The sequence below is a fragment of the Muntiacus reevesi genome, chromosome X (genome assembly GCF_963930625.1).
Source record: "Muntiacus reevesi chromosome X, mMunRee1.1, whole genome shotgun sequence".
In the NCBI taxonomy this organism is placed as follows: domain Eukaryota; kingdom Metazoa; phylum Chordata; class Mammalia; order Artiodactyla; family Cervidae; genus Muntiacus; species Muntiacus reevesi.
In genome coordinates this window covers 125880336-125908189 of record NC_089271.1, presented here as the reverse complement: position 1 = coordinate 125908189, position 27854 = coordinate 125880336, and the positions used below count along the sequence as shown (strand labels likewise).

General features: G+C 36.8%; 1 protein-coding gene across 3 annotated transcripts in view; it reads right to left on the bottom strand.

Moving 5' to 3' along the window:
* Window positions 1-27854, bottom strand: part of TENM1 (teneurin transmembrane protein 1) — a 612361-nt gene that overhangs the window by 521400 nt on the left and 63107 nt on the right. For all 3 annotated transcript variants that reach the window (XM_065915017.1, XM_065915018.1, XM_065915019.1), the window contains exons 2-3: window positions 18963-19223; window positions 17078-17134 (exon numbers count right to left, since the gene is read on the bottom strand). In XM_065915017.1, the coding sequence (XP_065771089.1) occupies window positions 17078-17134; window positions 18963-19223 (318 nt within the window). The remainder of the gene's footprint in view (window positions 1-17077; window positions 17135-18962; window positions 19224-27854) is intronic.

Below are 27854 nucleotides of genomic sequence, written 5' to 3'. Positions count from 1 at the left end.
TGTCAGAATTAAACATGTAAGACCTGGAGGAAGAGTCCCACGCACAGGACTCAACTAAGGCAAAGTCCCTAAGGCAGAAGTATGCTGCAGCTTTTCTGGAGATTGACAAAGATGCCACTGAGATGGGAGGGGAACTAATATGCAGAAGGAGGTGAGCACAGAAAGGTATCAGGGAGCAAATTTTAGACCACAGTAAATATTTAACTTTCAGTTAAAGGAGAAAACATTGGCATATTTTTAAGCAGAGCAGACTTTTTTTTTTTTCATTTATTTTTATTAGTTGGAGGCTAATTACTTTACAATATTGTAGTGGTTTTTGTCATACATTGACATGAATCAGCCATGGATTTACACGTATTCCCCATCCCGATCCCCCCTCCCACCTCCCTCCCCATCCCATCCCTCTGGGTCTTCCCAGTGCACCAGCCCCGAGCACTTGTCTCATGCATCCAACCCGGACTGGTGATCTGTTTCACCCTTGATAATATACATGCTTCGATGCTGTTCTCTCTGAACATCCCACCCTTGCCTTCTCCCACAGAGTTCAAAAGTCTGTTCTGTACATCTGTGTCTCTTTTTCTGTTTTGCATATAGGGTTATCATTACCATCTTTCTAAATTCCATATATATGCGTTAGTATACTATACTGGTCTTTATCTTTCTGGCTTACTTCACTCTGTATAATGGGCTCCAGTTTCATCCATCTCATTAGAACTGATTCAAATGAATTCTTTTTAATGGCTGAGTAATATTCCATAGTGTATATGTACCACAGCTTCCTTATCCATTCGTCTGCTGATGGGCATCTAGGTTGCTCCCATGTCCTGGCTATTATAAACAGTGCTGTGATGAACATTGGGGTGCACATCAGACTGACAGTTTAAAAGAATCATTTGAGGTACTTCCTTGGTGGTCCAGTGGCTAAGACTCTGTGTTCAATCCCTGGTCAGGGAACTAGAGCTCCCGTGCCTTGGCAAAGAACAAAGATCCTGCATGCCACAACTAAGACCTGGCACAGCCAAATAAGAAATATTTTTTTTTAAGAAATGAATCATTCTAGGAAAGAGGAAGACCTGTTAGGGGACTGCTGTATTAACCAGGTGAGAGATGATGGTGGTTTGGACAAGGGTGATAGCAATGGAGTTGGTAGTGAAGAAACAGTGCTTACTGATCGAGTGGATGTAAGGTTCTCGGGACAACGCCAAGGAGAGCAAGTGGTAGGCTAGAGTTTTCATCAACTGAAATGGGCAAGTCTGCAAGTAGAGCAAGTTTGAAGTAGAGGGAGGATTAGGAATTCTGTTTTGGACAAGTGAAATTTAAGATACCCACTAGATACCCAGGTGAAATCTTCAAGTAAGTTGAAAATGGATGTTGGCAGAGAGGTCTTGGAGGAATATGAATTTGGAGCTCATTTGTATAGTAGATGGTATTTTAAGCAGCAAGACCATATGAAATCATACAGTGAGTGAGTGTAAATGGAGAAGATTCTAGGACAAGGAGCACTGGGACACTCCAATATTAAAATATCACAGAGAAGAGGAAGAATCAGCAAGTAAGAGAAGTAACTACTGAGATAAGGGGAAAATTAAGAGCATGGTAACCTGGAAACCAGGCAAAGAAAGCCCAGAGAACTCATAAATTCATCAGAAAAGGACATATTCCATTAGTCATAAACTTCTCCTCCTCTTGGCCCTTGTTTAGCAGATGTAACCCAAGGTTTATATTAATTAAAAAATGTGGTAGAAGGGAAATTCTTGGGTTATTTCACAAGGCTGCCAATTTTCTCATAGAAAAAGTTATTAAACCTTTGCACAGAAGAGTTCTACAGGCCACACAATCATTCTAGCTGAAGGATTATTTCGGCAAATCTAAACTTGCTAAGGATCAATGAAAGTAAAAGATAAGTTATCTCAAAAAACTAGATTTACACTTATAAACATCAAAATAAATGAAAATTATTTAAGCACAAATTTTCAGATGATAGAATAAAACTGAACAAAAAATTAAAAATATAGACTTTGGAGAATAAAGAAAATTCTGTTTAAAGTCAACCACTTAGTATAATAGTTATTTTCTCATAGAAACACAATTATGCGTACACTGTTGAAATTGTTAAATGACAAATACATGGTTTCGGCTTCAAAGGAAAATAGTATAGCATATATGACATCAAAGATTTGAAATGTGTAGCTTTGTTTTAAAACTGCTAATTTGGGCAGACACCTTTGAAACATAAAACTGCTGATTGGCTGGTTAACAACACTTCCATGTCTTCCTTGTTTTCTCTGTAAGACATAAACTTGATCTCCAAACATAGCTTTTTCCTAAGTAAATAGAAGAGCAAGTCTCATCCACATATGGGGCTCTAATTTCATAATGACAATTCACAATGAGCCGGTGACTTAATAATGATGTAAAGAGCAAAATATTGCATTACCCTTGGTCTAATATATTTTTTCTCATCTTTAGAAGAAACACACATCATAAAAGCTGTGCTAAAGAAACAAATTAAGAGCTAAACCTGGATATTGCCATAAAGGAAATATTTAATAATCCTGTGCTTTTATTTAAGGAAGCTTTTTTCCTATTTTTTTAAAACATTGGAAAGAACCCTGTAAGCAGAAATTAACTGTTGCTTATTTTTAAAAAGTAGTCTAGAAAGCAAGTGACTTGGATTCATTCCTCTGTGATATCACTGTCATTTTATTTACTTTTTAGATATGTTAAATAAAAATTTTAATAACATATGGTACAAAGTTCTAAAAGAACAAAAATGCACAGAGGAAAACAAATCTCCCTCCAATCCCTATCCACAGTCACCTAGTTGCCTTCTACAAATGCAATCAGAATAAGCCATTTATTCAAATAGTTCCAGGGAAATTCTATGCATCTTCAAGCATATATGGGCTTCCCTTGTAACTCAGTTGGTAAAGAATTTGCTGCAATGCAGGAGACCTGGGTTTGATTCCTGCGTCAGGAAGATCCCCTGGAAAAGGAAGTGGCAACCCACCCCAGTATTCTTGCCTGGAGAACCCCATAGACAGAGGAGCCTGGCCAGCTACAGTCCATAGGGTCACAAGAGTCGGACACAACTAGCAACAACAGACTAGACTAGACAAGACAAGCATATATACATGTAGTTCCATGTAAAATCACACACCAGGTGTAGTGTGCCAGACATCACTGCTTTTAAATTGCAGGTTGTGACCAATTAGTTGGTTATGAAATAAATGTACTGGATTACAATTAATGTTAGAAAGACATGAAATAAGATAGAAAACATCAGAGTGCGTTGTTTATAGTAAGGGTAGATATTGTCTTGTGAAATTTTTTTCTAGGTTGTTTGCTTGTTGGTTTGTTTAGAGATTCATTGAGAACTGGGTCACAATGTAAAGTGTATTTCTTACTCTGGGTCGCAGACAAAAAGGTCACTTCTATACACAATGATTCAAACTCAGTGGATTTTATTTAAAAATGTATATTGAAGATTGTTCTACTTCAATATATAGTTGTGTCATTGTTTGTTTAGATTTATTTAAAAAGTTTCAGGCATCCATAAAAGTATATAACGAGCAATGCTGTAAACACTCATGTACCCCCTACCATATAGTTTAAGAAATAAAATATTATACATAAATATGCTAATTTATTACATATATTTACATAAATATAGGGTCAATAAATATATGACCCCATATAAATATAGGCTCAATAGAGTTGAAAGCCCCCTGTACAATTCCCCCTAAGGCATTCCACTTCTCCTTCTACTGTGTATATTCATTCTTTGTAAGGCTGCAGAATATTCCATGCTGCATGACTCTACCATACATTATATTTGTTTTCCTGGTGGCTCAGTGGGTAAAGAGTCTGTCTGCAATGCAGGAGAGCCGTGTTTGATCCCTGGGTTGGGAAGATCACCAGAAGAAGGAAATGGCAACCCACTCCAGTGCTCTTGCTTGGAGAATTCCATGGACAAAGAAACAGTCCATGGTGGGCTACAGTCCATGGGGTCACAAAGAGTTGGACACGACTGAGTGACTAACAATACACACACCATAAATTATACAAATAGCCTCTTATTGATGAACATTTTGATTGACAGTCCATATTTTTTGATAGTTCAAACAATGCTATTATGAACACCCACCCTCACATATATCACTGCATACCCATTGAGTATCTATAGGATAAATTCGAAGAAATGCAAGTGCTGAGTAAAAAGGATGTAGAGTTTTTGCTAGATGTTGCCAAATTTTCTTTCATAGACACTGTATCTATTTATAATCCTATCTGTTCAGTTCGACCCTTTGTGACCCCATGGATTGTAGCATGTCAGACTTCCCCGTCCATCACCAATTCCCAGAGCTTGCTTAAACTCCTGTCTATTGAGTCGGTGATGCCATCCAACCATCTCATCCTCTGTGGTCCCCTTCTCCTCCTGCCTTCAATCTTTCCCAGCACCAGGGTCTTTTCCAATGAGGCAGTTCTTTGCATAAGGTAGCCAAAGTACTGTAGCTTCAATTTCAGCATCAGTACTTCCAAAGAATATTTAGGATTGATTTTCTTTAGGATTGACTGGTTTGATCTCCTTGCAGTCCAAGGGACTCTTGAGAGTCTTCTCCAACACCACAGTTCAAAAGCATCAATCCTTCGGCACTCACCCTTCTTTATGGTCCAACTCTCACATCCATACATGACTACTAGAAAAACCACAGCTTTGATGATACAGACCTTTGTTGGCAAAATGATGTCTTTGCTTTTTAATACGTTGTCTAGGTTGATCATAGCTTTTCTTCCAAAGAGCAAGTGTCTTTTAATTTCATGGATGCAGTCACCATCTGCAGTGACTTTGGAGCCCAAGAAAATAAAGTCTGTCACTGTTTCCACTGTTTCCCCATCTATTTCCCATGAAGTGATGGGACTGGATACCATGTTCTTAGTTTTCTGAATGTTGAGCTTTAAGCCAACTTTTTCACTCTCCTCTTTCACTGTCATCAAGAGGCTCTTTAGTTCTTCACTTTCTGCCATAAGGGTGGTGTCATCTGCATATCTGAGATTATTGGGATTTCTCCCAGCAATCTTGATTCCAGCTTGTGCTTCATCCAGCCCAGCGCATCTCATGATGTACTCTGCATATAAGTTAAATAAGCAGGGTGACAATATATAGCCTTGATGTACTCCTTTCCCAATTTGGAGCCAGGTCTTGTTCCATGTCCAGTTCTAACTGTTGCTTCTTGACCTGCATACACATTTCTCAGGAGGCTGGTAAGGTGGTCTGGTATTCCTCTCTCTAAAAGAATTTTCCACAGTTTGTTGTGATCCACACTGTCAAAGGCTTTAGCATAATCAATGAAGCAGAAGTAGATGTTTTTCTGGAATTCTCTGTTTTTCCGGAAGCATTTCTAGGCTTCCTTTCCCATTCTAACACTTTGCTCACATACTAGAACATTATTTTAATTAAAATGAACTTAAATATCTGGCAAATTTATTATCTCAATTTTTTTTCAAATATTTTCATCCTGTTCTTGAAAATTTGCTTTTTTTTCCCATTTGAACATTAGAGCTAGTAAGTCATATTTTTTACATGGTCAATTGATATTGTTTTTGGAGGCATATTAAAATTATATATTGATTTAAGGAGAATTTTATGACAGTGATATCATCCACAAACAGGCTAAGGCTCTCAATTTATTTATATTTTCTTCTATATTCCAAAATAGTATTGCTTTTTGTGTATGTATGTGCGTGTGTGTGTAAATACATGTGTGTATGAGTGTGTGTCTTGCTCTTTTTGCTAGTCTATTCCTAGGCATTTTGATTGTCATTCTTGTTTCGGTAATTTATTCAACTATATTTTCTAATTAATTGTGTTTTTTTATGGAAAGAAAACTATTAAATTGGTGTCATAATGTTATACCAAGTTAGTTTCCTGAATTCTTACCATTTGTATTAATTTGTTTGGTTTTCTTAGATTTTTAGATATACAAATATATAACTTACAAATAATAATTTAACCTCATTGCTTCTAATTTTATTCCTCTTAGTTCAGTCTTTCTTCTCATGGTTACAGTTGCTACCTTCATAAAAGGTTTCAGGTAATTGGTGAAAGTAGACATCTTTTCGTGTTCTTGATTCTAACAAACCTTTCTAGTGCTTCCTTACTTGGAGTAAAAGTGGATTTTGTAATTTTACATAAGAAATTATATATATATATTATACATATATTTTAAGTTAAGAGTCTCTATCCAAAATTACAGGGCAGTAATATAGTATAGTGGATAAATGGAAGGGTTTGAAATCAGCCTGGGTTTAAATCCTGGCTTTTCCTCATACTAGCTAAATGACCTGGCCTATCATCATTGTGCCTCAATTTTTACATGTGTAGATAAGGATATTATTAGTACCTAAGTCAGAGAGTAGTTGTGAGAATTAAACTCATTAATATCTGCAAAATAGCTAGAACAGTATCTAGCAGAGCGTAAGTTATGTGTTTGTTTAATCCAACATTGGGTTTTATAAAATGATTTTTTGGCATCTATGCAACTTTTCATGTGATTTGCCTATATTTCTCTATTCATATAATGAGTTAGAGTAACAAAATTCCTAATATTGAACTCTCCTTGCATTCCCCACCAAGAACTGCACTTAGTTGTAGCATATTATTCTTTTACTATATTGCTGGACCTTGTTTGCCAGTATTTTACATCAGAATTTTGTATCAGAATTCATAACTACAATTGGTTTATAGATTTACTTTGTGATTTCTTTTTCTGATTTATTTATTTTTATTTTTTTTTAATTTATTTTTTTTAAAAAATATTATTTTATTAGTTGGAGGCCAATCACTTCACAACATTTCAGTGGGTTTTGTCATACATTGACATGAATCAGCCATAGAGTTACACGTATTCCCCATCCCGATCCCCCCTCCCACCTCCCTCTCCACCCGACTCCTCAGGGTCCTTCCAGTGCACCAGGCCCGAGCACTTGACTCATGCATCCCACCTGGGCTGGTGGTCTGTTTCACCATAGATAATATACATGCTGTTCTTTCAAAACATCCCACCCTCACCTTCTCCCACAGAGTTCAAAAGTCTGTTCTGTACTTCTGTGTCTCTTTTTCTGTTTTGCATATAGGGTTATCGCCACCATCTATCTAAATTCCGTATATATGTGTTAGTATACTGTATTGGTCTTTATCTTTCTGGCTTACTTCACTCTGTATAATGGGCTCCAGTTTCATCCATCTCATTAGAACTGATTCAAATGAATTCTTTTTAACGGCTGAATAATAAGGATAAGGAAGTTGTGGTACATATACACCATGGAATATTATTCAGTCTTTTTCTGATTTAGATCTCATTGTTTTTCTTGCTTTCAAAAAATTAAAAGAAGATTTGGAAGAGTTCCCTTTTGTTATGCTCTGAAGACATTTAAGTAGCATTGAAATGATGCATGTGTTTCTTAAAGTTTTGACAGATTTTGTCTATTTCTGTTACTTTCTTTGGTTTGGGTGGTAGTTTGAAAATTTTATTTCTATAATATAAATTAGAAAAGTTAGGTTTTCTCCTTTCTCAGGCCATTTTTGCCATTTATATTTGTTCTATAAAATTGTTTATTTCACTCAGGTTTTCAAGTATATCTTAAAAGAGGTATACAAAGTAGTCTCTTACGAATCATTCAATTTCCTCTTTATCCTATAGATAATTATTTTGACATGCTTATTTCTTATCATCTTTTATTTTCTGCATTGTCTTATCTATTTTATTGCCCCCCACTCCAGAATTGGTTTTTAGATTTATTCATTAGTTCTAGATTTTTTTATGATACATATTTTCATTTTTTATGATACATATTTTAAAGTCAGTTCAATTAACAAATGAGGAAATGCCATTAAAAAAGATGAAAAAAGGTTCAATTTCAGAATCAATAAATAACATGTAATATTAAATATATAGTTATTATTGTTTTAAAATTTCATTGAAAAATTAGCAAAAATATTTTAAAGTAAATCATCTAGTACTAGTGAGAAAAATGGTTACTCATGCTTTGCTAATGAGATATATAAATTCAGAAATACTTTGTTAATATCTCTCTTGAGTCTTAATGTAAACATTATTGAATTCTGTAATTTTATTTGTAAAAATCTACTATAAGGAAGAAATCAGAAAAAGACCAACATTTTGACCACAAGGATGCCAATTGTATTAGCAGCATTTTTACACTAGTAAAACATTGGAAATGCTAATATTCAAAATTAAGGTATAGTTAAGATATGTTACATCTTAACTAATATATTTAAAATACTATTTAATTAAGACTTGGTAACATGGAACATGCCTGTTTTAATTAAACTAAAATATCGAGTTGCATGGATCGTCATAAAGCAGGAGTTCCCAACCTGTGGGATCTGATGCCTGATGACCTGAGGTGGAGTTGATGTAATAATAATAGAAATAAAGTGAAAGCGAAAGTCTCTCAGACGTGTCCGACTCTTTGCAACCACATGGACTACATAGTCCATGGAATTCTCCAGGCCAGAAAACTGGAGTGGGTAGCCTTTCCCTTTTCCAGGGGATCTTCCCAACCCAGGGATCGAACCCAGGTCTCCCATATTGCAGGCGGATCTTTTGCCAGCTGAGTCACAAAAGAAATAAAGTGCACAATAAATGCAATGCATTTGAATCATCCCTGAATCAACACCCTTCACCCAACCCTGTCCATGGAAAAATTATCTTCCAAGAAACTAGTTCCTGGTGCCAAAAAGTTTAAGGATCACTGTTATAAAGGAACATGAGGTACTGTAAGCACATTAACACGTTTTGGATTTTCAGTTTGTACCTATCTATCATCTCCATATACTCCCATAAGCTATAAAATACAGATGGTCGAATTTGATCACTTAAAAATATAAAGTTCTATATCTACAAATACAAATGTACCATATGAACCTATTTCAAAAGGAAAATAACAAACTAGGAAAAATGCATAATATGTGTTCAACTTTTTTTTTACCCTTTATATATAAAAAGTTCTTGAAAATTAATTAGTATCAAAGTCTGTATTACATATAGAATGGATAAACAACAAGGTTCTACCGTATAACACAGAGAACGCTATTCAATATCTTGGGACAAACCATAATGGAAAAGAATATAAAAAAGAATGTATGTACGTGGTGGCTCAGATGGTACAGAATCCGCCTGCAATGCAGGAGACCTGGGTCCGATCCCTGACTTGGGAAGATGCCCTGGAGGAAGGCATGGCAACCTACTCCAGTATTCTTGCCTGGAGAATCCTCATGGACAAAGGAGCCTATCGGGCTACAGTTCATGGGGTCACAAAGAGTTGGACACACCTGAGCAACTAAGCACCTGTGTATAACTGAGTCATTTTAGTGTAGCACTGTACATCAACTGTACTTCAATTAAAAATTAACTAAAAATGAAATATAAAAATATGAATAGAAAAAATGGGTAAAGGATATCAACAGTTTAGAAAAAATGTATATTGTCTATTAACATACAAAAAGATGCCCAAGTTCACTCATAGTTAAATTGCAAAATAATAGCACAAAATACCACATTTCATATAGCAGATTGGGATATTTCATTTATTGCCAGTGTTGATAATGACACAGGAGAACACGTGCGTTGGTAGTATATAGCACTAGTAGGAAGAAAAACTGGGTTTTTAAAGGGGAATTTTGTATCATCTATAGAAATTGCTAAACGTACATATCCTTGGCCCATCACTTCTACTTCTAAGAAATTATCCAACAGGTGTGCAAAAACATGTGTGCAAGGATGGTAAGTACAGCATCATTTTGAATATTAAAGCACTGGAAACTCAGATTTCCACAAACACAAGTCTAACTAAATAAAAAATGATACATAGAGGAGCAGAATACTATATAGCTATTAAAAAGAATAAGGCAGATCTATACTATAAACATGGGAAAATATCCACAATACAATCTTTAGTAGAAAAAAGTTATTGATTTTAATATTATGTTATCCCATTTGTATATGTAGACCATTTGGGGGGAATTATACATAACATACTGTTAACACTGGTTACCTCTCAAGAATGTCTTGTCTTGCTGATACAAAAGGAAGTCCTATCTGTATATTTCCCAAAGTTATAAAATTACCTAAAAGACTTATATGCCAGTTGGTACTTTTTATTTTCTTGCATGTGGAGGATGGAATATTTGTAATCCTGTGACTTCTATATTTTATATAGAAGCATAAAGAAGAAGGATTTTTCACTTTAAACATGTTTTTACTATTTTAATTTTTGAAACATCAGCTGATATTACTTTAATACTAAAAAAAGTGGTTAAAATTACCTACTGAAAAGGAAAATATGAGCTTGTTATATCTAACTTTATAACGACTTGAAATTTCAGTATCATCAAATCTGTTCTCAATTTTAAGAGTATCACAGACATCCCAGAAATGTCTCACCCACACATCAAGTAATCCCAATGACTTACACTCTTCCTCTGATCATGTAACGTTTTCAAAGGAGCCATTACAAAGTCAACTGCACTGTCTTATACATGTCTAATGGGTCCAACAGAGCCATTAGGATGTCAGTTATATGGCAGGGCTTCTGCCGAAGCTATTACCAAGTCATTGTATTGTTTTACACACTTCCTTTGACATTCAGATGGTTCCTGAGGAACTGTTTACATTGCTGTGGAAGTGTCCTGTATAACTTACACTAGCAGGGGAAAACAAAAGAGCAAAAGAAAGAAATGTAAAATAAACAAATTTCTTCCATTAATTGTACATGAATGGCCCCACATGGTCAAACATCAGAAGGAGTAACGCCTTATTTTGGCATAATCTATTACATGTCATTCAAGAAACTCAGGTATTAGGCTAGCTATTTTTTCACCACTCCTGCTGCTCTGATGGAGAAACTCAGGTTCTGAGAATGACAGATACATGGCTATGATCATATGGTGTTTATTGGTAGCACATGGTATATTACCAGGTTTCTGCCATATGCAGTAAGCAGCAATGGGGAGTAGTATTAATAGATTTTTTGGCTATCATGGGATTGTATCAGATAATCTGCTACCTGTAAAGTTCCAAGCAGTGCATAGGGAGTTCAGCTGCCCAACAATCATGGAAATCAACAAGGCCTCTGAGTAGTTGAAATCCCAGCTCTATCTTAAGGGGCTACTCCAATGACAATAGGAAATAACAATAGTACGGAGTTAACCCTTAGTCAGGTCTGAAGTGCTTCACTGAATTTCCTCTCAGTCACCTCTACTTAGCAGAACAAGATTGTTGGCTATTAAAATGATGTATGGTCTTCCCTGGTGGCTCAGATGGTGAAGAATCTGCCTGTAATGCGAGAGACCTGGGTTTGATCCCTGGGTCAGGAAGATCCCCCAGAGAAGGAAATGGCCACCCATTCCAGTATTCTTGCCTGGAGAATTCCATGGACAGAGGAACCTGGTGGGCTACAGTCTATGGGGTCACAAAGAGTTGGACAGGACTGAGCAACTAACACTTTCACCTTCACTTTCAAAATGATATATTATTTAAGGTAAGAAAAGTGCAAGGAAATGAGAAGGTGGGCTGAATTCTGCTAGACTAGAGTTTCCTGGCATACCAGATGTTTCAGAAGCCATATTGCATGCCTGGTAAATCCTTGATAAAAGAGACTTCACCCTGGAGCATCTATCCCACAATATATGCATAATAAATTCTTGTTGTGTAACAGATAACCACAACTGAGATGTACTGAGCATTTAATATATAACAGGCAAACTGTAAGGTTCTATATATTCATTTTCTCATTTAATCCTCACACACAAAAACAGAAATAAGTAATGTTTCCATTTGACAGGCAAGCAAACTGAGACCTGGAAAGCTTAATAGTTACTTGTCCAAGGGCACACAAGAGTTACGATGCAGAATCAGGGCACAAACATAGGACTATCTTACACCACAATCCACGTTCTTAACCACTCACCATCAGAACAATGTTTATTTAGATTGCACTAATATAATAATTTTTACTTTGATAAATGATTTCACATCCCTTGTATTCTCATAGCAAGCTGCACATATTTTTTATTATGGTACTAAAGTGTATTACAGTTAGCCTTCATTGTCTCCAGTAGACTTCTTTGGGTATATATGCCCACTTGACTCTGACCACCTGCATGGCAAACTGCTCCAAGAATCCTGTGGGTGGGGTCCCCAAAAGCAACATGTGTATTGCTAACTTTACTCCCTGGTTGTAGCTGATGGAACCAGTGGTAGACATCTGACTCAAGCTGGGAAAAGTATTCTGTCTCACTGGAATTTAGAAATGGCATTGAAAAATATCCAGTTAATCTCAACTTCTTTCCTGAACATAAGAAATATAAACTGGGGAACTGTATGAGGTTTTATGCTTGCCTTGTGGATGGAGATTTAGAGAAAGTAAATCTACAGAGACAAGACTGAAGGAAATGGATTCAGAAGCAAGAGGCAAAGGAACAGGCAATTCTTTTAATCTAGTTCCTTCTTTTGTCCTGGTCCCATGAAGCATTCACATGCCCCTTTATATAAATTTGTTTTTTTAGGTTTAAGGTAGCTCAAGTTGGTTTCTGTTACCTGCGATAACAACAATAAGGAATAATAAACAATTCTAATTCACAGGGCATCATTCTTGTCTTCTAGACTGTAAACTCTGAGAGAGTTAAAATTGTGTAGTGGTCATCTTTTATATATCCCTAGTCTCCAGTATGGGCTTCCCTTGTGGCTCAGTTGGTAAAGAATCTGCCTGCAATGCGGGAGGCCTGGGTTTGATCCCTGGGTTGGGAAGATCCCCTGGAGGAGGGCATGGCAACCCACTCCAGTATTCTTGCCTGGAGAATCCCCATGGACAGAGGAGCCTGGAGGGCTGCAGTCCATGGGGTCACAAAGAGTCAGATATGACTGAGTGACTAGGCCCAGCACAGAACAGTCTCCAATACAGAGCCTGGCAAAGAATAAGTGTTAGTAAGTAAGTGTTAGTTACTCAGTCGTGCCCGACTCTTTGTGACCCCATGGACTTCAGCCCACCAGGCTCCTCTGTCCATGAGATTTTCCAGGCAAGGATATTGGAGTGGTTGCTCAATAAATACTGCTTACACAGAAATATCATTAACAACAAGAATATAGCCATAGTAATTTCTTTGTGACATAATTTATTAAAGGTTAAAAATGCCTTTCTTTAACTATTTCCTTCTATTTAGCACCTTGATAAGCACTTTCACATTTTCTAATACAAATGTTTCATTTAGGCCACATGTGAAAAACACATTCCTGGAAATTGATTACTCAAATTTAGCTGCTAATATAATTTTTTGCTCCAACCTAATGTAGAGTCAAATATCATTATTGAGGAACACTCTAATCACTGATGTTAATGCTCAAGTAGGCCTGCCAAGTTCTTCTAAGAAAAGCCCACTGGATCACCTGTCAGAGGTAGAGTCGTGTGTTAGATGACCAGAGGTTTGACCCACTGTAGCATTTCTATTAAGGGCTTCCCAGGTGGCACAGTTGGTAAAGAATCTGCCTGGCAATGTAGGAGGTGCAAGAAATGTGGGTTTGACCCCTGGGTTGAAAGATCTCCTGGGGAAGGGAATGGCTACCCACTCCAGTATTCTTGCCTGGAGAATCCCATGGACAGAGGAGCCTGGCGGGCTACAGTTCATGGGGTCACAAAGAGTTGGACACAGCTGAGCAACTGAACATGTATGCAACATTTCTATTTAGAGAAGAACTACAATATTATCTCTGTTTTAATTTTTCCCCTGAGAGTAAAGCATGGTGGTGATGGTGATTTAGTTGTTGTAATGTCCAACTCTTGCAACCCCATGGACTGTAGCCCGCCAGGCTCCTCTGTCCATGGGATTTCCCAGACAAGAATACTGGAGTGGGTTGCCATGTCCTTCTCTCTGGGGAAATTCCTGATTTAGGGATCAAACCCACATCTCCTACATATTATAGCCAGTCTCCTACATTGCCGGTGGATTCTTTACTGACTGATCTACCAGGGAAGCCCAAAGAGTAAAGCATATTCTTCATTTTTTAGTACCTATTGTTCTCCAGATTCAGTGGCTAAGTACTGAAGAAAAAACAGTGAATAAACCAGGCTCTGTCTTCAAGTAGCTTCCTGTCTAGTACTTACTAAAAACTATTATGAAGACAGAAGATAAACAACTCAAGTATTAGCCTACAATGAATAGTTACAGAAGTAGTAATGTGAAATGGGAATAGAAAAGGGGTAAAATGAATAAAGCATTATGACTGATATCAAAGTTTCCTGCTTATGGGCCTCAGGATGAAGCTAATTTGAGTAAATCTGCAGTTTTCCTAACAGTTGATTAAGCATCAATACACACAAAGGGTTTACTTAGGACGTATTTGAGGGAATGGAAATAAAGTACATTAGTGTTCAGACTGTCCTTTGAAAGCCAAGAAACTCACATTCTCTTCTGTTACCTGCTGCTCTTCCTTCCCTGTACTTCAGACCTCTCAGTTGGTTTAATTTGGAAAGTGAAAGTTATTTATTTTAATTTTTCATGGCTTAAAGCATATTGGAAACTTCAATTCAATTATGGGTAACCAAACAGTTTACAAAAGTGAGAAAAAATATAAATATTTTGAAAGGCTTGACCAATTAATTAAATGAAAGAAATAAGTCCTTACAGACATATTTTCAAAATATAAGTAGAAAATGCAAGTCATAATAGCCTAGGATGAACAGAATTCAAAGTGTCTTTGAAATCACGTCTCAAATCTTTCCCAGTTGAAAAACCTACTCAAATTAAAAAATTCCCCTACTTTCACTTCTCTCCCAAATTTATAGGAGTGAAGCTTAAATCATCCTAAATCAATCCCATGATATTATCTTATTGCATTATCAATAATCTAAAAATCAGAATATATAGGAAGATAGAAGCAAAATAAAATGCCATTGACACTAACTGAAGCACATGGATGGAGTGGCATGGAGTCTTAGGTTGTGAAGTATTTAATTCTAAAAATTTTAAGCTATTTTACTCTTTTCAAACATAGTATATACAAACTCAAATTACTGAAATAGATTCCCTGCTAGGCCTGTTTTCATGAATGCATGAGATCAGTGAGAAATAAATAGCAATATTTACACACAAACATTAAGTTCAATTCATTGAAAATTACTTGTTTTTTCAAATTAACATGCTTTTAGAAAAACCATTTACACTCTCATCTCAACTCAAACCTCCTCTGTAAGAATCTATGGAAATGCTGAAGGCAGGCCAGGCCTGGTTATCACTGATTGAAAATTTATGGAATCTAAATTGGTAAAATCTTACACAAGGTCATAAATAAGATTCCAAATTGTATACTCCTTACTGAAAATTGCTAGCAGAGTAAAACTTACAGAACTCCATCTGAGTAAAGTTGTTCATGTCTTATATTCATGCATGATTCAAAGGAGCTAAAAAGTCTGGCTATTTGGAAAAAAATCAATTGTATTTAGCTAACTTGTTTCTAAATTGCTGTTTTAACTCTTCCTCCTATGTAAAATGCTGAAACAATAGAATCATTCTAGAGATGGGTCATGAGGATGAAATGAGATAAAGATATTAAAAGTGTATTTGGAAATTGTGAAGTACTGATCAATAAGAAAAATGAACATTCTGGCTATACTTATATGATATAAGTGCTATCCTTTATATACATTGATTTATTCAATTATCACAAAATCTTAGAGGGAGATAGTAATATCCTCCTGGTTTCACAGATGATGAAATTCAGGCACAGAAACATTAGACAACTTTCCCAACATCACACAGCTGGGATTTAAATCTAAGGTGGGATTTTAATCTAAGTCTGGCTTCACAGTACAAACTGTTTTTCACTATGCTCTATTGAAATCCTCTTTGGAGGTGTACATTGGGCCAAAAGAGGCTGGCACTTAAACTACTTTTTCGCAGACTGGATCACTTTACCTTGGCAGTCCTGTCCAATTTTGTGGTACCCTATCCAATTCCTAAAATAAACCATAAGGGAGATAAACCTATAAAGAAAAGACAGGACACATATCCTTTACTCCTGAGTCTTCCAACTCGGTCTCAGTAAATAGTGTTACATGACCAAGGTAGATGGCTGATTAGATGGAAGGTGAAATGAAGTTGCACAGCCCCAAACATCCCCCAAAGTTCCTAAAACCTCCAAGGGATATGGCACATGAACACAGTACATATAGTGGTTCATTACAGTAAGCAGTTCTCATGGTGGGGGAGGATAATGTGCATTTTGATAAAACTGATTCTCATACATCTTCCCCTTGATCCATTTCCTCCAGTTGCTAACAAATTTTAAGTCACTGCCCTGTGGTCAAATGTGAGGGTTCCCCATCTCGCAAAGTACTTGATTTTCATCAAAATCATTTATAAATATTGTTTTAAGTATCCCTCTGCAAAGGAGCAAAGCCAGTGAGCAAAATGAAGGCAAAAGTAAAAGGACACCACTGTCCCCTCACTGAAGAATGACAACACATCTACAGAAAAGAATGAATGGCATTTCCTTCATTTGAAGGTGTTATTTATAATTGACAACAGGGATGGGGGTGTAGTGTGATTCTTAAGCCAAGCCAGAGCATTGGAAGGAAAAGCCCAAGGCCATTTGCTAGGTGGCATTGTAAAGTTATGGCAGTATCTGAACTATACTAAATCAATGGCTAGAGTCATGCAAAAAATCATAGATGATGCAGAAAGTCATGAGGCCAAAACCAACCATACCTGATTTAAATCTCTACTCTCATGCTAAATCAGTGTTTCTCTATTTGAACTTAAATCTTGTCTTTGTCCTCAGCTCCTCCCTCACCTCCTCACTGTTACCATCCACATACACCCATGAAATCTTCCAGAGGAAAACAAACCAACAAGCTACCAATAAACTAATCTTTGACAGGTTAATGAACCAGGCCTGTGTGTTGTTTATCAGATGGGCAGGGTTGAACTGTGCAGGCTGGTTGTCAGAGATGGGGTGAGGTAAAAACAATTTGTCATCAAATATTTGGAAACACTTGCCTTGAGTAGACCCAGCTTGAGCCTCCATGTCACAGCAAACAGGAGAGAATTTAAAACCTGCAACAGCAAATATTTTTACTAATTAATCCTTGTCCAACTCATCTGGGATTCTTCAATCTTTACTCTTTGTCCAGTACTATTTTTTAAATAACAGATTCAATCAAAATACGATTCACATACCATAATGTTCACACTCTTAAAGTGGTTTTTAGTATTTTGAGAGTTGTGGAATTACTACCACTATCTAATTCCAGAGTAGCTTCATCACCCCAGAAGAAACCCCAGACCTAGGGTCTTGCAGGAGTAGAAGAACGGTTGAGCCTAAGGGGAACTCTTTTCTTTTAATGTTTCAGCCCAGTGAACTTGGCATATATTCCTTTTGTGAGGCGTGAGGGCTTCCTAAGTGGCTCAGTGGTAGAGAATCTGCCTACAAATGCAGGAGATGTGAGTTCTATCTCTGGGTCGGGAAGATTCCCTGGAGTAGGAAATGGCAACCCACTCCAGTATTCTTGTATGGAAAATTCCTGGCGGGCTACAGTCCACGGGGTTGTACCGAGTCAGACATGACTGTGGATTTACGCATGTGTGTGGGGAATGAGATAAGGGAGAACAAGAAGTCTTGGAAATAGAGGAGCTCCCCTATTACCTGATTTCACATAAATTTGGTTGTTATTTTTCTGGTTTGACAGTTAAAGCCCAGAAAACTGTAGGGACCTGTGCAGGGGTCTCCCAACATCCATGCTACTGTTCCTTCACTTACATGATTATGCATGACAGAGATCAAGTATGTTCCCTTCTCACTTCCACACTTCACCTCCTCCATGCTCTTGGTCAAACTCAGCACTGCATATATACATACATGAAAATAAACCTAAAAATCCAGACCCTCAAGGATATTTGGTGATATTACAAAGTGTAATGGACTCTCATTTAGGAAATGATATTCTATCTAGTGGACAAATGTCATTCCTGATTATATCTTTGTGGCCAATGTCCCCTCTGGACTGAGGCAGGCAGAGGAGGACAGAACAGAAAGAATTGCAGGTACAGGGCTGTTGGCTACCTCTCTGGTACCTGAGAAAATACGAATTAGCCACTGCTGACAGACCAGGTCCCCTGTGATGGGACCTATGAAATGTAGACAAACAGGATGATGAGAAGAGATTAATGTGTTTAATAAGCATTAATGTGATTTTTATGAAAGGACTTTGTTCTTTCATAGGGATAGAAAAGCAGGAAACAAATTAACCTCTTCCCAACAAATCAAAGTGACAAAAACTTTTCCATTTCTAAAAGTTGTAAGAAAATAATACATAATTACCATTTAATGATACTGCCCTTATTACTTATTGTCTGGCAAACGGCTGATGTTAATTCACTTTTTTTTTTTTTAAATCATTTCAGCCTAATCTGATTACTTTGCCTTTGTCTGTACACTTGACAGGTTAATCTGAATCAAAATAGAAAACACATGCAGAATAGGCTTGGCTATACAGCTGTTTGCCTCATTGTTCATATATTGATACAAAGTCAAAATACATGAAATGAGTACTTCTAAAATAAATATCACTAGTATTGTACTGGAAAATAAAGATGAAAATAAAAGGCGAGTAATGAATAAGACATGCGCTATATTGCTGATGATATAAGATTGATTTCCCTTGGGGGAACCACCAGAAATAAAAAGTACTTTATTTATTATTGTAAATGAATGTGTCTATTTGCCTGATACTTAGGTACATGCCTTGTCCATGGGACCCTGCATTTTCATTTTGTATAGGAAATGAAAGGTAGGAAGATGTAAGGAAGGAAAAAGAAATCAAAGGCTAAAACCTGCATTCTCTCTGGGTTTTCCATAAACTATTAATATAGATGGTTATATTACCGTTCTCTCCATCAGACTTCCTTTCATGGTCAGTGTCAGTCAAGGACAATGCGGAGTTGGCCCGGCTGGACAAACAGGAACTATGCTCCGATTTCATCCCCCGGATCCACATTCTCAGCGCGTGGTCAGGGGAGGCAGCGCCTTCTGTCTCCGTGTCCACATCAGACCCCACCTCTAGCTGGTAGCCGTGCCGGGAAACGCTGTGCATGTCTGTCTGGTAGCCAGAGCAGAGGGTGTGAGGAGTCTCACAGAATTCCATCTCTGAGAAGAAACAAAGTTCAGAGGGAAAACTTAGGAGGAAACAGAAATACCTGGTCAAATTCTCCTTTTTTTGTCCTTATGTTCCCCTCCTCCATTGTTAGTATTTCTGTCTTTGCAAGGTTAGAATTCTGGCCTTTTTATTTATGGTAGCTAGGATTATGTGCTTATTTTGCGCTTCTGTAGCTTAAAATTATGCTCCTGTTGATTCTTACAAGGTTCTGGAAAAAGCATGCCCAAAATAGCTTTATAGCTACAATTTTAGATTACACGAATGTAATGAAATAAGTGAGTACAGGGGAGTATAAAGTGTAGAGAGCTGTCCTTTAAAAGATATTTCTCTTCTAGGAAGAATATATATGATCGTCAGAGCACACCTCTGCTTAAAATATTAAAATTATTGCCTTTTCTAAGTATTTCATATACCTTAGAGTTAAGAATACATAATTCAAGGTGAAAACTGTGAGGAAAAAGCATTAAGATTAAATACACTTTTCAAAAGTATTTTTCCCAAACACATTAGTCTAAACTCTAAAATTATGAGTACCTAATATCACTATTTCCCATTGTCTCCAAAGAATATTGAGGCTGACTTTATGCTAGTTATTCTGTTTCATTCATTCTTTGAAGAAAGACATAAAATCTTTCAATCATATATTATATCTCAGCAGTGCTGTGAGGCTTGGATTCCCTGCCACCTCCCCCCACCAAACTTCCCCTAAGCCTTAGAATCATAAAATATTTAGGATCTTAGAGATGATATAATGAATTCCCTCTGTCTACAGTTGAGGAAAATAAAGTCCAGAGGACAGACAGCACTGTCCATAGCCAATGTCGGATAGCAACAGAGTCCTTTTTCCTAGAACATCTGCAATTGATGTCTGCTAGACACCAAGGAAGCGCCATCAACTTACTGCATGGATATCAGGCATTCATTCAGTTTTACAGACAATTTTGCATTCAATTATGGCAAAATGTCAAAAAGGGGGAAAGATGCTTTAACAGACCTTAATAAGTTAATGAAAAATGACCACATGCCAAGACATATCATCGGAAATGTCCATGTAATACTTAGATAAGGTAATCCGGGGATGTTGTACACTATATAGGATTTTCTCAGACTGACATCAGAGACAGGGTATGTCATTCGGCCAGGAAGAAGCTTAACTGAGTGCATCTAATCCTTAGCACATATCAATAAAATGCAAACCCTAAAATGAAGTTAATTCTTTGAATACAAAAAGTGCTAGAATTTAGACTGACCACATTTAGACCAATTTAAACTGACTCTTCGAGAAAGACGAGTACAGAATACAAACAGGGTTTTTTAATGACTATTTGTGTGTGTGTGTGTGTGTGACATGTAATTGTCAAACAAGGGTTTAACAAATCAAGTATTAATGCTTATTCAATAGCCATTAGGTGCCCAGCACGGTGTTCTGTGACACATGTTTTAGGCAAATAAAGCTACTATATTGTATTAGGGAAAGTCAACTATAAGTTTTTTCAGGGTTATTCATCACTGTTGAGGATGTTGCTTATGACTTTTGTGATGAATGTCTTTAAGAGTAATTCTGTTTTTCTTTTTCTTTTTTTTTTTTTTTTGCCTTTTTTTAAATTTATTTTTCAGTGGGTTTTGTCATACATTGATGTGAATCAGCCATAGAGTTACACGAATTCCCCATCCCGGTCTCCCATCCCACCTCCCTCTCCACCCGATTCCTCTGGATCTTCCCAGCCCAACAGGCCCGAGCACTTGACTCAATTCTGTTTTTCTACCAAAATTTTCTAAATTCCAAAGGAGGGATGTTTAAAAAAAATAGGCATGGTTTCCATGTCACACACAAAACCTTATAAAACTGGGCTTCTCCTCGACGTAAGGCTAAAAGTAAAAATCCATCTTTCCCAATATAAATTTTAGTGATCTAGAACATTGTGATCAGTTAGTATTCATGCCTCTTAATTTCACAAAGATATCCAATCCTGTGTAGTTGCTGCTGCAGCGACCTTGCCGTGAACCTGTCAGCTTGGAGCTGTAGGAAAGGAAGTTTATCTAGGCCTGCATTCACAACTTCCTTCCTTCCCCTAGACTAGTGGTTCCCAAACTTCTGCATGCTTCAGAATCACCTGGAAGGTTTGTCAAGACACAGGTTACGGTGCCTGCCCTCCCCCACCCTGGCTCAATGTCTCATTCAGCTGGTCTGTGGTAGAGCTAAAGAATCTGCATTTCTCACAAGTTCGCAGGTGAAGGCTTATGCTATTTGTCCACGGACCACACTTTGAAAACTTCTTCCCTACAGTCTTCTTAGAAATCAGTGGGAGCTAGGGAAATGGGAGAAGTCAGAGAGCAATCTTACTGTGGCATTACCAAAGATTTTGCAACAACTCAAATTCTATTTGGACACCAGCAAGAAAGTTATTGAACTGAATTACTCTAAAATGCCCCCCTCCCATCTATTTGCATGGATTCAGGGCACTAATTAAGGAATTTACTTTTAAAAGCACCAACCTGCATTTATTTTCACTCATACAATGATGTATGAGATGTGACTTTCCAAAGATCTTAATATACACATCTGAGTCAAATTAAAGACATTCATTGGAAAAGGATGAGCAAATAAAAATAGACAGCTAGTTTGTCACTTCAGATACTAAAATAATAGAAAAGTTCTTTTAAAATAATCACTGGTGGATGTAAGCAGAATCCCTCTTTGTTAAAGTGATTTCCCCCCATTCAAAAAGAAACTTGAACATGGATTTGTTCCCGTCTAAGGAAATGTGGTATAATGTGATAAAAAATTATGTAAGATTTCTATTGGAACAATGATTTGAATGCAAAGACTAAACATCACATTCCCTTAAACACAGTCAGATAAAAGTATACTTCCTTACCAATATGTAACTTTCAAAAGTAACAATCCAAGTAAGCTATCAGTTGCTTGTTTTCTGATGATAAAGAAAAAAGTTAAATAAATAAGTAAAGAAAGAAAAGGAAAAGTTTCACTTATTTACAGTAAGTGATATTCATTGAAGAGCCACACTTCCCTCTCTTGAAATCGATGTTACCATTGTAAATTATTTCCTTAAAAACACAAATGTCTTGGTGGTATTCAAAACTCCCATAGGATGTACTTTCTATAAAAGCACTTACAAGGCACCATAAGTGGATGTTTTTAGCCTTGCACATATAACCTTGTTACCTAAAATACTACTTTTTCCCAAGAGAAGATAAAGTTCAATTGGATTTAGTATAGATCTATTCTTACCAAAAAGCTAGCCACAAGAGAAATGTAAGTACAATCTTTGAATATCTAAGATGTAAACGGATAGACTGGCAACATGAGAAAATACATTTCAAGAGTAAACAGACAAAGATGATCCCAAGTGAATGATGTACGTAGGCCTCATGAACATGTGTTTAATTCTGATTGAAAGGAAAAACTATTTTGCAGCCTTGTAGGAGACAAATCTGAGCAGATTAATAAAGAGTTGAAATCCAGTTTTTAAAATGGGCAAGAGATTCAAAGAGATACTTCACAGAAAAAGATATAGGAAGGAACAAACAAATGAAAAGATGCTCAACATCATTAGTTATTAGGAAAGTGCAAACTAAAACTATAATGAGATACCACTACAGACCTACCAGAATGGTTAAAAAATTCTGACCACATCAGCTGTGGAGCAGCTACATATATTACTGGTAAGAAAGTCAAATGGTACAATCACTTTGGAAAATAATCTGGCAGCTTCCTAAAGAGATAAAGATAAATTTAACAGCAGAACAAGGTACTTTGGGACATTTATCACAAAAAAATAAAAATTGCTGTCCACGCAAATATCTGTATGAGGTTGTTCAGAAACTTTATTCAGTAACAGCTAAAAATTAGAAACAACCCAAGTGTCCACAAATAGCTAATAGGATGAATCATCTGTGGTATGTGTATACTATGGAATACTACTCAGTCAAAAAAAAAGAACATTTGATATATAATAAGATGCATGGACCTCAAAATAATTATGGTGAGTGAAAAAAAAAGACCAACAGAAGGTGTATATATTGCATGTTTCCATTTAAATAAAATTCTGTAAATGCAAATCTACCTGCAGTGATAGAAAGCAGATCAGTGGTTATGTCTAGGGGAAGAAAGTAAGGGAGAAATAGAGAACAAAGGGGCACAAGGATACTTTTGGGATGATCTAAACATCTGCCATCTTGACTGTGGCAATAGTTACACATGTGTATGCATACCAAAGTTTATCATATTGTACACTGTACATTTGTGTAGTTTATTGTACTTCAGTTGTACCTCTATACTTATTGTTTTTTTCAGTGCATTTTACTCCATAAGATGGGCTTCTGAGGTAGCTCAGTGGTAAAGAATCCACCTGCCAAGCAGGAGACATGGGTTCAATCCCTGAGTCGGAAAGATTCCCTGGAGGAGGAAATGGTAACACACTTCAGTACTCTTGCCTGGAAAATCCAATGGACAGAGGAGGCTAGTAGGCTGTAGTCCATGGGGTTGCAAAAGAGTTTGACATGACTTAGGGACTAAACAACAACAACGATAAGCCCAGAAGATAGAAAGAGAGTTAGGAGACTGAAGAACCCCTTAGCTTTCACAACTGGAGCCAAGGGTCTCTGAGCCAGAAGGAGGCTCAGTTTTTTTCCTCCTAGTGTTAGAAAGTACATGTAATAATGAACAAAAAGGTATTCAAACTGCTGTTTTGCTTATTTATAAGTTAAGAGGCACTCAAGGCTAAGTGACTCAAGATTTGTCATTGATCCTCTTGGGAGCATTTTTTTCCTAAGGAACATAAGAGTTGAAGAGTTTTAGAGGGGAAACTAAAGATGAAACTGATCACTGATGAGCTTACAGCAGCTAAGGGAACATTCAGTAGTTGGGAATCATGAGACTAGGTTGAGTGGATCTGGCATGAAGAATCACTAAAGGCCTCTATTAATGCTAATGAGTTAATAATTTTTAAAAAATTCTATAACATACTGAATAAAATGAACCACTATATATTCTTTATGAATCTAGGGATTGATCTTCAGGTGTTCAGTCTGAAGAAGTCATTTATCAAAACTTGAAAGAGAAAGTAATAGTTATTTATATCAGCATTTTTCTAGAAATGCCATTTCTGAGGTTCTGATAAGCTCAAGACTTTATTTTTCTTTCAATTCTACCTATCCACACTTCCTCTAAAAATGGAGCTTTAGGACATCACACTCCAAATAAATCATTGGAAGTCAGAAAGCGTGATAAATCTTAGCCATGACCTGAGTGATTTGGAATATAACTTCCAAAGAATTTACTCTACTTCCAAAATAAGAAAGACAGAGAGGTCATAAAATTATTATCCTTATTTATTGTAATTCATAACAAGCCTTATGGACTAAATGCAAAGACAGATGTTATTAATTAGCCATGTGATTTTTAGATAAGTCACTTAATATCTTGGGGCCTCAGTTTCCTCATTTGCAAAATGTTCAGGTCCAACTAGAAATAAATCTCTAGGTAAACTCTTTTGTAATAAAATTCTGTTAACTATAACTTAAGGCTGTTAGTGCAAAATGTGAAATGGTTAATATTTTCAAATGGGAAAAGTATTAGTGGTTTTATGGGTCAAGGTGCTATTCATATTTCTACTGTGAAGGATAATCAGTCACATTAACTAAATAAGATCTTGTCATTATTACAAGTCTTACTATGTTAAAGTATTCATACAACCTAGGTATCCATAGTGAATTGCAGGATTATTGATAAACAAAGTACATAAACTATATCATGTAAAAATCATTTTAGTAAATAGTTCCTCATGAAACATGAAATCATCAGTTTATGAATGTGGTTATTACAGAAACTATTTTATGGCAATGCATTGGAAATCCCATGGACAAAGGAGACTGGCGGGCTACAGTCCATGGGGGTCGTAAAAGTTGGACACGATTTAGTGACTAAACCATCACCACTCTATGGCACAGTGAATAAAAATTCACACAATTGAAAAATACTACACAGCCACTAATAATTCATTACTGGCTCTAGGGAAATTTTCAATGAGTTATTACGGTCTTCAGCAAAAAATATGAAGAAGGGAAGGAAGGATAGAAAAAAAAAAGAGGGAGAGAGGGAAGAAGGAAGGAAGGCAGAAGGAAGGGAAGGAGAGAGATGGGGAGGGAGAGAAGAAGGTAGAAAGGAGCAACACCAGACAGGAGGCAAATGATTTTCACAACTGGGTACCATTTTATATTTCTCAGTTTCGAGACTTTGAAAGGAAAACGATATCAAATTGTCAAACAAATCAGTTCATGTAAGTTTACTTAAACACAGTTCTGCTGAACACCCACTCAATTTCAAGTCAAGAAAACAAAACAAAATAGACTTCTCTGATTTCTCCTAGTCTTTGAAAATTAGCCCAATTTAACATCTTCTTCTTTTACTTTGTGAAAAAGCTTTATTAAACCCACAGTACCACACTAGGCCCCGAACAGAGCGAGTTAACAGGACCATTTCATGTCCTTTGGCAAGTTTCACAGAGAGCCTTTTTAACGATCTGAATGACAACAGAGTAATAAAGGTATGCCACCCAGACCTGACCTTTATTTTTCTGCTCAGGCCTCATCAGCCTTTTCTAGGGCACAGGAGTAATAGATGGAATGCTCTCACATGCAAGTCTAGAGCCTGTGGATATCAGAGGACTTAAATAACTAAGCTTCCTGAAGCCTAGTCTCCCTACCTCCTAGCTCCAAATGCACCCATTATCTCGGTACTCAGGACCTACCAATTTTGTCTTATTTAAACTTTCAAGATTTACCCATCTTGTCAATATAGTGAAAAATAAGGCAAAAAACCTGGGCAGAATTAAAAGCCTAAAGTATAAACATTCATGCTTTGTGACTGATATTGGCTCACTGGAGCCATCCCAGAACACAGTTAAAAGACCATGTTAATGTTAGAAAGGATACACTGCAAAGTATAGCGAGTTGCAAATCTATAAACATGGCTCAAACCAGAGAAGGACACAGAATTACAGCATACTTCTTGGAGATGAGGTAGGAAGATGAGGATGTGAGGTAGGAACTTGGAAGAAATCAAAGGGACTTCAATCTTATTTAGATAGACATGAAAATATCCTTCCAACCTAAGAAGGAAGGAAATATGATGTGGGAATAAACAATTTCTGTTTACTTCCTTGAACAAATATTCATCTTAGTGCAGGGTCCAGCTTAGACTGTACTCACATAAAATGGGAGAATTTTCTCTGAAGCTAATTCAGTTACCACAACAAAAAAGATGAGGCCTGGTTTACAGCCTTGGTGACAAGAGTCTAGAAAAAGATTCAGGGACTAGAAAAGATGGTGGGAGGTCCTGGACTTCAACAGAAGCTTAGATCAATGAGAACCTGTGCAGGTTCACTTTATTTCAACATTTCAAATGAGACAGAGACTTCCTGGCCTAAATGAGAAATTTTCAGGGCTACTGAACACTGAAAATGCATGGTGCTCAACGGCCCTAAAAATTTCTCATTTCTTACCTGTGCTGTTCCAATTTTTTGGCTATTCATATCACTTTGGAGCCTGAATCCTTATTGATCATTGTGGTCTTCCATGTATACTTTTGTATTTTCATTATGTTCACTAAGGATGTGAAGCTGGTTGTTTATTGTGTGTATTTTGTATGTGTGCATGTGTGTGTGTATTAAACTGCATTAATCTGCAGCACAAAACCATCTAGAGAAGTGAGAACAGTGAGCTAAAGAGTTAAATGGCTGCTTAAAACACTTGCAAATGCTTCAAACACATACTCTTAAAGGCAAGCAATGTGACCTCTGTAACATTTTACTCTAATCTGTAAGCATTTATTTTGTGACAATTGAGTAGAAGATATCAAGAGAGAACTGTGTACTAGAGTTACTGTCCACAAAGAGCTACAGAGCAAATGGCATTCTGCTCCATTAAGGGATTCTTATCACCATCTTTCAAAGACGACCTATTTATTTTGCCCCAGTATCTTTGGACATCTTGTGTCAGCCACCGAGAATATGTCCCTCTGATTTTTGACCAGTTTAATTCCTAATTTAATTTCACCAACTTAATTCTGGCTTGGGTCAGTACCTTCACAAACTGTTCTCCAACTTTCTCCCCCCTGCCAATAATCTTATACCCTTCCTTAGAGCATTTCTAATCTTTACTACATGACTTTTATATTCTTTCTCTGTATGCATATTGTCTGTATTACCTGCTGAATTAGACCTCCAGACCCTAGTGTTTCCTAAAATTTTAGAATCTCCCAAAATCAAATGAGATAACTTCTGCAAAGTTTTGTATGGTCTATGAATGATAGTTGCTCAGTCATGTCCAACTTTTTGTGACCCCATGGACTATAGAGTTCATGGAATTCTCCAGGCCAGAATACTGGAGTGGGTAGCCTTTCCCTTCTCCCGGGGATTTTCCCAACCCAGGGATTGAACCCAGATCTCCCACAGTGCAGGTAGATGCTTTACCAGCTGAGTCACAAGGGAAGCCCATGGTCTATGAAGGACCATATAAACAAAAGGTAGTACTGCCATCCCTTCAGGCCTTAATATAACTCTAGACAAGGAGTGATCAAAAAATAACAAAATTTTAAA